Source organism: Dasypus novemcinctus, chromosome 6, assembly GCF_030445035.2.
Source record: "Dasypus novemcinctus isolate mDasNov1 chromosome 6, mDasNov1.1.hap2, whole genome shotgun sequence".
Classification (NCBI taxonomy): domain Eukaryota; kingdom Metazoa; phylum Chordata; class Mammalia; order Cingulata; family Dasypodidae; genus Dasypus; species Dasypus novemcinctus.
Genome location: NC_080678.1, coordinates 28,350,725 through 28,365,459, shown reverse-complemented (window position 1 = coordinate 28,365,459; position 14,735 = coordinate 28,350,725). Strand labels below are relative to the sequence as shown.

The following is a 14,735-nucleotide window of genomic DNA, read 5'->3' as shown; positions in this document are numbered from 1 at the left end:
GTAGATGTCCACAATGACTCAGCAGTCACCAGCAGGGAGTATGTGCCTTCTCCCTCTAACTGTCCTCAGTACGCACAGGCCTGGCAGAATTTGGGGCTTTTGGCAGAGGAATCAGCCAAAACCAGTCACAATGTGCCAACCAACACAAGCACAGATACCAGAGGAAGCAGCAGACTAAGTGCAAGGAGAGAGAGGCCTCTGCCAAATCTCACTAGTTTAAGCAATGGAAGCCTGAGGTGGGAAAACCCACCTTAAAACTAAAAGGCACAGGGGAGTGGATATAGCTCAAGTGGTTGAAACCCTGTTTTCCATGTATGAGTTCCCAGGTTTGATACCTCTTAAAACTAAAAAAATGAAAAAACCAACTCTCATTGGGGAGCAGATGTAGCTCAGTGTTTGCCTGTCTGCTTCCCATGTATGAGGTCCTGGGTTCAATCCCTGGTACATCCAATTAATTAATAATTAATTAAACAAATACCTAAAAGGCACAATATAGTTTTAGAAAAGTCAGGGCAGGGCACTGATGTGTGTTAAATAACTCTGTTATTTAAGTCTAAAGTAAAAATAGAGAAACCAAAAGCCAAACACTTAAGAGAATTATACAGGATGGATTTAAAAACTAAAGCAGAGTGTTAGAGGGGAGCAGGTATTAATGTCCCATTTCTCATTTGGGGTGTGGGTTACTCAGGTATATTCAGTTTGATACATTTTTTTCTGTATCTAAGTTATAATCAATAAAAAGTTGTGTTTTGTTTTGTTTTTTAATTTTTTTTTATTTAAATGTAAAGGCAGAGAGAGAACAGGGTCAAAAAATGACCTTGGGAAGCTGGGGGATGCTGGGAACTCACACCCTTTCTACAAAGGTCCGGTGGAGAACGTCTGGTTTTCATTTTCTTTTTGGTTCTGTGTCACAGGCTGAAACTTGGTCCAGTTATTTTTGGGAGGCGAACAAAGGTACATCAAGAAAAGAGAGTGAATTTGGTGACTCACCCGCAGAGCCATCAAATCCAGAGACGAAGGCCCGCCGGCAGTCACACGGAGCAATGTATTCACTCTGGAAAACAAAGACGACAATGAACTGACCTCAGTCAGACGTACGCAGGCCGCTTTCCACGAGCTCAGCCCAGTGTGGACTCCAAAGGCTGGGGAATCCTTGTTACCTGGCCTCCAAGAATCAACAGGCTAGCTGAAATGGCAACTGAACATTCTTTGTAAAATGACTGCACCTTGCAGAAAATCCTAGTTAAAAATAAGGGCTAAAAGAACTGTTCCCTTTATTTCCTCATTTGAGAGGAAGCTAGTCAAGAGAAAGATAAAACCTGTTCTTTCCTCACTGAGATCTTTCTCCCTTCTTTGCCACTGACATTTAAGCATCTGTTATTCTTCTGAAAAGTAGGGCTGGATTTCTGTCTTAAGCACCAGTAATTCTCTAACTTAAGTCTCTGTAGACATTACCTTATTTCCAAACCCCGTTTGTGTCCCCCTCCAAGGCAGCATCACCACTCTCTCCCACACAGGCCCTGTCCTTTCCTGTTAGGGATCTAGAGGAGTAGCTTTCTCCAACCCTAGAGGCTTCAGCAAAGTAAGTGTCATGTCCAAAACCACAGCAAGTCTTTCCCAGATGATAATATCAATCCCCTTACCTCTAAATGGAAGGAAGTTGGGAACTGAAGAAAGTAAGAGGTTCTCATTCCTGGGCAGAAAGAACAAAGCCAGGTGTGAGATCTCCGGTAATAGCCAGTGAGGCAAAGAGAGTTTAAGGGACTTGCCCAAAGTCAGGTTAGGAAGAAACAGAGGCAGGATTTGAACACAGCAGTCAATTTCAGGGCCTCGACTCTGAAGTCCTTTGCCATGTTGCCTCCATATAATGCTCTCTCTCATCCCCACAACAACTCTCAGGGCAAGACCAAAAGCAAAGGAGAAAACTGAGTTTAAAGAGGGAATCTTAAAGTTGCCCAACGGCAGGTTACTGGCAGGGAAAGTTCTGAAGCCAGGCAGGCCTGCTTGAGTTCAGAGTCGCTGTTCCTTCCACTGTTACGATTTTTTTACAAGCAAAGGACCCAGCAGGGTTAAGTGATGCTTAGGATGGGGAGTGGGGCTACTAGCCTAAACCCAAGGCATTTTTAGAACTGTCAATGTGATGCAAGAAAACACAGGTGGGCTAGGAATCAGGAAACTTGGATCCTAGCCATGTCTCTGCCTCCATCCCACTGGTTCTTCTCTGCTTCTCAACTGGCTCACCATTTCAAGGAGGCCTGGGCTAGAGGAGCCAAGGCCCTTCTAGCCCTCAACACTGAGTGATTTATGGTACAGCAACTCCCTCCACATCCTGCAGTCACACATAAAAAAATAAGAATTATGTTTTACAGAATCTGTGGATTTATAAAGTTAGAAGGTGAGAAAAGAAGAAACAATGATAAGAACAGCTGAAGACACTTTCACTGCCCAACTGTCTGGTGAAGTTATTGACCAAAATTATCCTTCCTCCCTCAAACCATCTTAAAATCTTTTCTTCTCACTTCATTTCTCTGCCTGAAATTCACCAAATAGAAGGGTTAATAGGTCTTTGTTTTGTTTTAATTCTCACCTCTTTGGAGGGCTTCTAGATAGCAGTATTCGATCAGATAAATTACTCATTGCTGAGGTCACTCAGGAGGGGGCTGGGGGACCAGGTAGGGTACAACCCTTCCAACATTAGCAGACAGTGCACAGGTGTCAAGTCACCCCACAGCACTGAACCATGAGAAACAGGAGGTCCTGCAGACAGAAATGTGGGGGTGACTTCTGAAAACCAAGGTCTGCACCCAGATTTAGCCTAAGGCTGATTCCACACCCTGAATGAAGTTAAAAAACTCCTGCCCTTCTGGGTTCTCCCTCTTATCCTGGGACCCAGAATGAAAGCCAAAGCCACAAGCACTGTAAGTAAGCTGCACTGTGGATGGTGTGAGGGCCTTCCGTCACTATACAAGGAACATGATGCCACATCTTCCTAAGGCAGAAACAATGTGAGAGTTCCAAACTGTTTTAGAAAAAAGTTCATTTATTATACAACATGATCCACTGAAAAACTGCAGACTCCCTAAACACCTTAACTGTACTCAGATTTGCTCTTCTATTTCTAGACTATTTTATATAAAGTACTTCGCCCCAAGGAACTCAAAGGGTACTTAAATTCTAATATAATGGTAATAGAATAAGCAACCCACGAGTCAAGAGAGATCAGTTCTATCCAAAGCGGGGCAACGCCAAAGTCATTCCTTTAAGGCTACAAATTCTAGCTCTGCTTCTACAGGAATACATTTCCTGCTCCAAAAATCACCTTTCTAAACATTAGACTCAAAATTTCTACTCACTCCTAAAATCATCTCTGACCTTCCTGACCTCTCAACCACCTTCTTTCACCCTCAATATGTTACACTCAATACACACTATCTTACACTGCTCTGATGGCTGTATGTGCCTGCAGCCTCACTCTCCCCACTGTGGACTCCAGAAACGCAGGGACTAGGTCAGGGTATTGAGATAAACAGCTGATGAGCCAAGATTGGAATCTCAGTGACTGGGCAAACCTAAGATTTACACTGAACGATCATTTATTTGGGGGGGGGGGGGGGGGACGGAAAAAGACTCCAATTACAGGGGATGGCAGGTTCTGGGGTCCTGGTTTAGGCGAGGGAGATCCCCAGTGAGTCCATGTTCATTCCTGCTCTGTAAACAAGAACTGCCCCTTTCACCAAGGCAGCCGCAATCACAGCTTCAGTTCTAAGCCTCAAAGCAGCCCCAGGACCACTGCCTGGGAGATGCTATAGGGTCAGCAGAGAGCACCACCAGCAGAGTGAAGGCGCTCTGGGCCACACCTGCCTCCTGGCACATGAGCAGCTGCGTGTTCTGAACTAAGCCCTTTTGCCTCTCTCTACCTCAGTTCCTCATCTCTAAAAAAAGGGTCATTTCAGATTACTTAATGCAGTGTTTTATCCCCAACACATAAAGGAACAGTGAATAGATAGCCCTAGGGAAATTAAAAAAAAATGGCTACCAGCATCATTTATGAACAACAGAATCATCGTTTGTTATTAATCCCATAATTCATCGAGTGCAGGACTTAGAAAAATTAAAAAACAGAAAAATTTTAAAGTCATTTTCATAGGTCTATTATAAGGAACAAGTGAGTTAATGTTTTTAAAATTCACCAGAAACCTGAGAGTGTTGCGCATACTCAATGGAAGAGATCTTATCAATTCTTCTTTCTGAACAGGAAAAACAAAAGGCATCTAAGGGCTGGGAAAATGAAACTAACAAAAATAATTCTTGTGCTAAAAATTACCGTATATGATACACAGAGGGAACCACTCACAACCAACAAAGTGGTTCCATTGGCTTGAGGCCCCCGTCCCTATGATGACAGTGCAGAAGAAGGCAGTGCAAATAGTAGTCTCTCCCACCTGGGGACACAGTTCTTTAGTAATGCTCCACCCCTAACTGGGCAAGCCTGAGTGGACAGACAGAACACTCACAGGGGCTTACCTACAGTTTTCCATCAGTAAAGGCAGGAGGAGGACTTCTCCAAAGGGAGGTAGAATTAAGTGCAGGAGGAGATGTTTGGTTTGGGATTGAGACAAGGTCTGGGGCAAGAACGCCCAGACATGACTTAAGCATTCAACTTGGGTCTAGAGTTGAACACTCCAGAAAGATACCACTGACCAGAGCTGGCTGTGGTCTCACCTCCATACTGATAGGCTAAGCAGAGGCTAGACAACCAGAGTCTGAGCTTCCCACTCTTCCCCCAACCATGAAGCTGACAAAGCCTAGGAACCTTCTCCCCAGAAAATAGCAAAGGGCCTAAAATAAGCCAAAGCCATAGCACATGAGGAAAAAGGCACAAAGACACAGAGCTGTCATCTCTCCCAAAGCACCCACTTCCCTCTACTTCTACTACCACTCAATTCAGGCCTCCATCATCTCTCACCTGGAACACCGAAGTTGTTGCCATCATTCCTATCCCTACAAACTACTCTTCACACACACCAGACTGAGCTTTTCAAAATGAATATATATTACATCGCATTAGCATCCTCCTTAACACCTTCCTACTGCTTCACATCACCTTTAGAATAAAATCCAAACCCCTAACCCAGTCCCACAAAGGTATCTAATCAGCCCTTGCTGCCTTTACAGAACTCTGTCACTCACAACATTCCAGTATACCAGCATCCTTTCCACTCTTTGCACATCCCAGGCCCATTCCTACTCAGGGCCTTTGTATATGCTCTTTCCTGTACCCATAAAACTTTCTCTGATTATGGCTCTTTTTCATCATTATATTTTGGCTTACATGTCACCTCCACAGAGAGGCAAGCCCTGACTACCCAGCTAAAGTAGCCATCCAGCCACTTTAAACTTTCTGTATAGCAGTTTTTGAGATGTTTCTTGTTCATGAACTGTTTACAATTTGTTGTAATATATAATATAAGTTCCATGATATCAGAGTGTTTATCTACCTTGTTTGTCACTGTCCCTGTACATATAGCACAGGTGACACACAGATCCTCAACCAATATTTGCTGAATAAATGAACAAACCGAAGGAGAGATGGACCTTTTTCCCTCTACCTAGTTAAAACTTTAGCCATCTCCTTTAAGATGGAATATGGGACCACAAGCCAAAGAAAGCAGGCAACCTCTAAAAACTGGAAAAGACAAGGCAACAGATTCTCCTTACAGCCTCCAGAAATCCTGCCACCCATTTTAGACTTCTGACCTGCAGAACCATAAGATAATAAATTTACACTGTCACAAAATGTGTGCCAATTTGTTATAGCAGCTAGGAAACTAACATATTGTTCAAAAGAAAAAAAACAGAAGGAATTGTAACTGGGGTTTCAAACTTAAACACCTCAGGGTACAGGCAGGTAAACTAAATGAGAAAAGTAGGACAAGGGAGCATCTTTTTGAAAGAGAGTAGCTCCTACTCAGCTCTAATTGCTGACATGTAGACCCCATGTTACCCAATCTTCACTATTTCAGGAGAAGCTAGGTATTTTTCAATGTTGCATCTCATTTTAAAAATAAATATTTCACAGGCAAATAAAGCACATCTATAAACTGTAAAACTGAGCCATTTCTCAAAATATAGCTCAAGGGTGCCCTCTTTCATGAAGCTTTCTGACCTACCCCAATGCCCAAGGTCTTCCTCATCTCTGAATTTTACAGAACCAAGCTCATTGGCATTTATCTATACCCTACCTTGGGTATCGATATTGGCTAATATTTTCTCAACACTTACTAGTTGGCCAGTCACCATTTCATTCTCTCTTAACTCTAATCCTGACAGGTCTGGAAGAGCCAAAATCCGAACCCATGTCTGACTTTCAAAAGCCTGTGTCCTTGCTGACTGAAAAGAACTTCTCATAATTTGTACAGAGACTGTGTAGTTTGTACATCTAGACTGCACACTCAGATTATAAACTCTGAGGGACCAAGGAACATAGGTACACTCCACATTTACATTTACCTTCATCAACAAAAGCTCCTCCTACACCCAGGAGTAAGACCTATGTTCAAGGCTGGCTCCCCCATTTACTAGCCAAGTAACTTTAAAGTGGAGCTTGTAATAATGCTCACCCCAGAGGGCTGAGGTATGACATAAAGCAACTAGCGGATGCTGAGAAGTCAATAAACCACAGCCCATATCACTGTGCACCAGGCACTGAGCTAGGCTCAGTGAGAAACTTAAGAAAGTGTCTTCTCAAGACAGACAATCTGGCCAGCAAAATAACAGAGGGAAGTCAATGTGGCTCAAGTAGCTGGGCGCCTGCCTATCACATGGGAGGTCCCAGGTTCGATTCCCGGTGCCTCAAAGACCAACAAGACAGCTAGCTGACGCGAAAGGCTGGCACAGAAAGCTAATGCAACAAGATGATGCAGTGAGATGATGCAACAAAGAGACACAGCAAGGAAAAGAATGAGAGACACAACAAGCAAGGAATGGAGGTGGCTCAAGTGATTATATGCCTCCCTCCCCACATGGGAGGTCCTGGGTTCAGTTTCCAGTGCCTCCTAAAAAAGATGATGAACAGAAAACAGACAATGAATGCGAACAATGAGGAGCGGAGGGGCAGGAATAAATAAACAAATAAAAATAAATCTTTTAAAAAATAAAATAAAACAAAACAGTTATCTGTGAAATATTATTTCTAGTAAATAGCCACATAAATTCTACTGAATATGCAGCATGGTGTTTGCTACAGTTTCAAAGAAGCTCGGATCAGCCTTGAAGCCATCAGTGCAAGCTCAGTTGACCTGTACCACCATGGACAGGTGAAGAGTGGGAGGCCCATCCAGGAAGAGAGAAAGGTGTGAGAAGACCCAGAAACAGAGGAAAGAGGCCTGTAGGAGGAAGCAAGCTGATTAGCCTGAGTGCAGGGGCAAAATGTTCAAGACAATGGCAACAGATGTGCCTGGAAAAGCAGTCTGAAGTCCATGCTCAAGGACCCCAAATATTACACAAACAGGCTTGAACTTTATGTTGCAGGTTCTTGAGAGACACTAGAAGATCAAAAGAACGGTGGTGACACAACCAGAGCTGAATTTTAAGAAGAGTTCTCACAATGGCCATGTGCAGGATGGAGCAGGGCAAGGAGGATGGATGGCCGGGTGCCAAGATAAGGGTGACTAAAGTTATTAGGGCCCATGCTGGGGTGACACTCTTCCCCTCCACTTCTATAAGATGAGCCTGGCTCAGTTCCTTAGACATATTAGGCTATCAACAAAAACAAAATCAAATGAGTAAATGGCTGATTGTCTCCAGGAAGTCCCAGAGCCTAGAATTGTCAATGGGAGCCAGGCTTCTATATTCCCAAATACTATGGTAACTCCCAGCCTTAGACATTTTTTTCTCTCTTAAATGAAAACAAGTCAAGATATGTGGAAAAATGGACAGCTGTCCAACAATTCATGCCCCTTCCTTAATGTAAATAGTCACTTGCAAGTGCTGCCCATTCAGAACTTCATTTCCTAGTCCCTCTTGCAACTAGGAGGGGTCACATGACTAGTATTCACCCAGGGAATGGGGGTGGGAAGTGATGTCTGGGCCAGGACAATTAAAGACAGATGTACCTTCTTCATTCTCCTTCTTCTTCCACCAGCTGGAAATGGTGGCACTAGAAGATGGAAAAAGCCTGGATTCCTGATTCACTTCTCCTTCTCATAGAGGAAAGCCCTCCACCAACCAGGCACACCCACTCTGGACTGCTTGCTATAGGCACAAGAAATAAAGCTCCAAAGTACAGAGCACCGAAGCCTTGAGATGTATTACCACAGCTAGCATAACTGCAACACAGCAGACAAAATCACTCTATCATAAAAATCACTCCCCCCACTCCAGGAGAAAGCCTGCTTAAGAAATACAAAACAAAACAGAAATCAACTCCAGGAGTAGTTAAACTAGGGTCCAAAGAGTTTAGGAAAATCTGACTCATGTCTTCCAGAAAGAGGAACCATAAACACAGCCAAAACTTGAAATTGGCAGAATTATCTGTGATAGAACATGACCCTTTGACTAAGCCAAGCCCAAAAGTAAAATACGGGTTCTTAGAGATGGGGAAAATGAGGAATTAGGCTTTCTAAAAGACAACATTGGCAAAGCTCTGGTCACAACCAATGATTCTCCTGGTTTGGGGCAAGCAGTATCCACAAATACTAACGTTTGACTTAGATGGGACATAAAAGCGTCCAGATTACCAGACAGAATAAACAACTACTCACTGCGGAAGTCCCCCTTGGCCCAAACTCATCAACAACACAACCCTTGTTCTAAGTTTAAGAAAAAACTCTTAGAATGGCAGAGGACAGAAAGAAGTAGACCACTAGAGTGCCAAGACCTTGCATAATTATGCATTTGGGGTACATTTTCTCTCCAACAGGGAACAGTATGTGGGTGTGTGTATTCGTGTTCTGAAAAGAACACAAAGGACAGAATTCAAGATTCCCCTTCACTTCTCCAACACTCTTCCTTTTCCTACTCGTAGGAGAAATTCAATCAATCCTGAATCTACCCAGAAAATGAAACAATTAGGAACAAGAGTCACAGAGAACAGCAGCCTCTCTTTTACTGAGAGATTCCTGTTTTGTTTTGTATTTCTTAAGCAGGCTCTCTCTTGAAGTGGCAAGTCACACCCAAAGCCAACCCTTCCTCCTTATTCTCACAATCCCAGCAAAGACCCAGAGTCCTACTTAATAAAAGAGTTGCCCCAACCATACCCCTCCTCTCCACACAGGAACTGAAACAAGGAAGGCAGGATTTCTAGTCTCTTTCTGTTGATAGCTTAGGTTCTAAACTTCCCAATCCCCTCTATAACAACTTGCAAAGTCCACACTTGACACATGTTCTGCTGCTTCTCCTCTGAATCTTGCCCTTTCCTCTGTGCCTAAAACAAGCCCCCAAGTCCAGGCCCTCTTTACCCCAACTCCAGGATACTGGCAAAGGCCTCCTAGCAGGTTTCCCAGTTCCCAGTGTCTCCCTTCTTCAATCCATACTGAACTCTGCTCTCTCTGATCATGTCACCCTTCCTCTTGATCCAGGATACTCAGTGGCTCCCTGTTCTCTGACAGATGCTAGAATCAGATGCTCCTGATTCTGCCAGTCAAGGCCCCCACTTTCACTTTCTTCCTCAAGCTTATTCACATTTTCCTACTTGAGCAGGCATTTCTTTTTTTTTTTTTTAAAGATTTATTTATTTATTTATTTCTCTCCGCTTCCCCCCCTACCCCGGTTGTCTGTTCTCTTTGTCTATTTGCTGTGTCTTCTTTGTCCGCTTCTGTTGTTGTCAGCGGCACAGGAATCTGTGTTTCTTTTTATTGCGTCATCTTGTTGTGTCAGTTCTCCGTGTGTGCGGCACCATTCCTGGGCAGGCTGAACTTTCTTTCCGCACTGGGCAGCAGCTCTCCTTACAGGGCGCACCCCTTGCATGTGAGGCTCCCCTACACGGGGGACACCCCTGCGTGGCAGGGCACTCCTTGCGCGCATCAGCACTGCACATGGGCCAGCTGCACAGGGGTCAAGGAGGCCCAGGGTTTGAACCACGGACCTCCCATGTGGTAGGCAGATGCCCTAACCACTGGGCCAAGTCCACCGCCCTTGAGCAGGCATTTCTTACACCTTCTCACTATTTCCAAGTATACAGATTCTATCTGTTCACATTCCAGTTCAAATGTCCCTTCCTCCAAGATTTCCTTGATCCTTCCAGGTTGAAATATTCCCTCTCAAATGAATTCAGTGTACACTTTAAATCTGTGCTGTCCATCACAGTAGCCACCAGCCACAGGTAGCTACTGACCCTGTAAAATGTGGCTAAGGGGAATGACTGAGGAACTAAATTTTTTTTTCAGTTTAATTAATTTAATATAAATTTTAAAACTGATACTTAAGATTCAGTTTCAGTATATTTGGAACAATCTCAATATACGAGTCTATTTTTTTAAAAGTACATTTTATGAAATCCAAATATAGATCAAGCATTTCCATTGAAAATTTCACATCCAAACTGAGATGTTATTTAAGTATAAAAAAACACAATGGCTTTTGAAAACTTAGTATGAAGTCAAGGCAAGACGCAACAGAAACCAGGAACCGAGGTGGCACAAGAACAGGGAACCTCTCTCCCACATCGGAGGTCCTGGGATTGAATCCCAGTGGAGCCGAAAGGAGAAAATGAGAAGAGAAGATAAAAGGTGGCGGCGGACTTGGCCCAGCGGTTGGGGCGTCCGCCTACCACACGGGAGGTCCGCAGTTGGGGCGTCCGCCTACCACATGGGAGGTCCGCGGTTCAAACCCCGGGCCTCCTTGACCCATGTGGAGCTGGCCCATGTGCAGTGCTGATGTGCGTGGGGAGTGCTGTGCCACACAGGGGTGTGGGGAGCCCCTTCCCAGCATAGGGGAGCCCCAAGCACGGAGAGTGCGCCCCGTGGGGAGAGCCGCCCAGTGCAAAGGAAGATGCAGCCTGCCCAGGAATTGTGCAGCACACACGGAGAGCTGACACAGCAGGATGACGCAACGAAGAGAAGCACGGATTCCCGTGCCGCTGACAACAACAACAGAAGAAACGGACAAAGACCCAGCGGGTGGACACAGAGAACGGACAGCTGGGGTGGGGGTGGGAGTGGGGGAAGTGGGGAGGGAAGAGAAAATAAATAAATCTTAAAAAAAAAAAAAAAAGATAAAAGGTAACAGACACAGAAGATCACACAGTAAATGAACACAGACAGCAAAAAAGCAGCGGGGGGGAAGAATAAGTGAAAAAAAAATTATGAAAAAAAAGGAATGCAAAATAGCTTATTAAATTTTTTTTTCTTTAAAACATTTTATTTATTTATTTATTTCTCCCCACCCCCTTATTGTTTGCACTTGCTGTGTGCTGTGCCTTTAGGAGGCACCAGGAACTGAATCTGGGAACTCCAATGTGGGAGAGAGGCAGGTGCCTAATCACTTGAGCCACCTCCGTTTCCTGCTTTATCGTGTCTCTTATTATGTTTTTTCTTCTGGTGTCTCTTGTTGCTTTAGCTTGTCACACCTGCCTGTCACGTCAGCTCATCTTCAGGACGCACCTCTGCTCCCACCTTTGTTATGTCTCTCGGTATGTTGGTGTTCTTGTGTCTCTTGTTGCATCATCTTGTTGTGTCAGTGTGCCATGCCTGCCGGTCATGCCAGCTCACTGTCTTCTTTAGGAGACACCGGGAACCAAACTACTGAACTCCCAAGTGGTAGGTGGGAACTCAGTCACCTGAACCATATCTACTTCCCTCTCATTAATATTTTTTTATATTGATGTGTTGAAATATTGTGGACAGAGGGTAAATAAAATATAATATTAAAATTAATTTCACGTGTCCTTTTATCTTTTTTAATATGGATATGAGAACAATTAAAATTACAAATGTGGCTCACATTATATTTCCACTGGATGGTGATGACCAAGTATTTTCCTCTGATATTTACTACTTTCCATTCCATTAGCATTTGTGAGTGTGACTTAACTACTCTTTAATCTCTTAAAAGGAATGTTTGCCCCATTCATCTCTACAATAGCAATAACAACAACAACAAGAGCAGCTAATATGATGAGAACAGATGCTAGACATGCTTTAAGCCCTTTACATTTACTAACTCATTTAATCCTGACAACAGCCCTATAAGACTAGTACTGTTGATAATTCCTATTTACAGATAGGGAAATGGAAACCCAGAGAGTTTAACTAACACTTAGGAATTTGAAGTTACAAGCCTGAGGTCAAGCAGCTAGTAAGTGATGCATCTGGCATATGAACCCAGTCTCTAGCACCTATATGCTTACCTATATGCAAACCTCGCCCTGAGCACATAATGGGGAAGCATGCAGCAAACAGATGAAACACAACTTCCCCCACAGATGCAAGGCAGATAGCTAAGCTCCAGCAAGAGGAAAGAAAGTTAAAGATTAATTATAAAAGAAAAATGGTGAGGGGGAGTGGAACGGAAGGGCAGCAAGAGTACAGGAATTAAAGTTTGTGAAGCCTAAACAAACAGTAACTTGTGAAAGCTAACATCCAGCACATCCAACCTTTTTGTTTTCAGAATATTGGTAGAAAACACATTTGACTGGGATAACAGCCTGTTTCCTCATCTACGGAGAAGCCATCCAATTCTGTTATTCCAGGATCATTAGCAGGAGAGGAAGAGACAAGGGAAAGCCTGGACCATCACCTGTGGTTTGGCCAGCCCCACGGCCACTCCCAAAATTTAACAAGGAATTACTCTGGATGTATAAAGTGATACCTAATGTCAAAGACAGAGAATTTTTTAAAAAATAAATCAGGGTGTTGAAGTGAATAACCAAAAAGAAAAAAAAAAAAAACATTTGGCTAAGGAACAACATCCAGGACCAAGAATACCAAGATAAACTTGGCTTGGCTACAAGAACATCCCCTACTAGGTAAACATACAAAACATATAGATTGTATCCTAACTCCAGGCAAAAGAAAACCAAAATATAAACACTGCAAGCTTCCAATACACTCTTAACTAGAAACCTTCAATTTTTAAGTGAAGTTACACTCACAGGTCAAAGATCTTTCTGAGGAAGTGGATGCAGCTCAAGTGATAGAGCTTCCACCTACCATATGGGAGGACCTGGGTTCGATCCCTGGGGCCTCCTGGTGAAAAAGAAGAAGAAAGTGTGCCCACGCAGCAAGCCAGTGCCTGTGCAAGTGCCCACATGGTGAGCCAGTGCCCAGCGCAAGTGAGTCATGCAGCAAGATGATGACACATCAAAAGAGAGAAAAGGGGAAAGTCAAGGTGAAGCACAGCAAAAACCAGGAACTGGGATGGCGCCATTGACAGGGAACCTCTCTCCACATCAGAGGTCTCCAGGATAGATCCTGATGAATCCTAGAGGAGAGAAAATGAGAAGGGAAGACAATAAAGACAGCAAAAACAGCAGGGCGGGGGAGGGGAAGGAGGAAAAATAGATAGATAAATAAATAAATCTTTTTAGAAAAAGATCTCTCTTAAGAGTCTTAAATGGACTTCCATGAATTGGGAGAGAACCAATTTCAGACAATAGGGCCAGGGACTTAAAAAAGTCCCCAAACCAACTGCTACAAACTGTGTTCCAGTCACAGGAACCATCATCCTTCCCAAGACTGAGATAGGATAGCTACAATCCAATCAGCCCAGGGCAACTGCACAATGCCAGAATGGCATAAAATGAAAAACACCACTGGTGACTCCAGCAGAGATTTCATGTTACATTAAGCCCAAATCCAATGGCTGGGACCAACAGGAGAAAGAAAAAGAGCCCATCAGAAGGGACTGAGCTGGAAAAGAAAAATGAGGGAAGCAGACTTGGCCCAGTGGTTAGGACACCTGTCTACCACATGGGAGGTCCACAGTTCAAACTCGGGGCTTCTTGACCCATGTGGAGCTGGCCCATGCGCAGTGCTGATGCCTGCAAGAAGAGCCATGCCACACGGGGGTGTCCCCGCGTAGGGGAGCCCCACACGCAAGGAGTGTGCCCCGTAAGGAGAGCCGCCCAGAGCAAAAGAAAGTGCAGCCTGCCTAAGAACGGTGCCGCCCACACGGAGAGCTGACACAACAAGATGACGCAACAAAAAGAAACACAGATTCCCGTGCTGCTGATAACAACAGGAGCGGACAAAGAAGACGCAACAAATAGACACAGAGAACAGACTACCAGGGTGGGGAGAAGGGGAGAGAAATAAATTAATAAATAAGCCTTTTTAAAAAAAAGAAAAGAAAAGAAAAATGAAGCTCCGTGAGGACAAGGCCAGGACCTGCCCTTCTGAAAGGATGTCATGCTCCACTTTTCTACCTACAGCTCTCACCATGACTCAGACCCAAGTCTACTTACGCAACCAGCCCTCAGTCAAGCTGAAGCACTGGTCTCCTTGAAGCTAAATAACCCTGTTCATCTGTTCAAGAGAACAGAGTTGATGAGGAAATCATAGTATCAAACAGCATGCTAAACCTCACCATCTAGCCATTAAATCTAACATTCATGCACCCCAACTCCATCCCTTCCTCATGTGCCATCAACCCCCTTTTTACTTCTCCTCTGCTCAGTCAGGATGAACCCACTGGTATGTTCCAAACATACCTTGTGTTCTCACTGTTCCCCTTCATCCACTCTATGTGCAAGACCCTCTTCATCAGCGGCATCTCCTCTCCATGCACTAATCTCCCCT

At 44.1% G+C, this 14,735-nt stretch overlaps 1 protein-coding gene across 4 annotated transcripts in view; it reads right to left on the bottom strand.

Moving 5' to 3' along the window:
- XPNPEP1 (X-prolyl aminopeptidase 1) overlaps nucleotides 1–14,735 on the bottom strand; it is a 55,946-nt gene that overhangs the window by 25,325 nt on the left and 15,886 nt on the right. For 3 of the 4 annotated variants that reach the window (XM_071215681.1, XM_058298478.1, XM_058298480.2), the window contains one exon: nucleotides 991–1,054. Coding sequence is in view for 3 of the 4 variants with exons in the window: in XM_058298478.1 (XP_058154461.1) it covers nucleotides 991–1,054 (64 nt within the window). In the remaining variant the exon portion in view is untranslated. Of the gene's footprint in view, nucleotides 1–990; nucleotides 1,055–1,643; nucleotides 1,709–14,735 lie in introns of those variants that run through there. The other variant, XM_071215680.1, reaches the window with a different exon arrangement.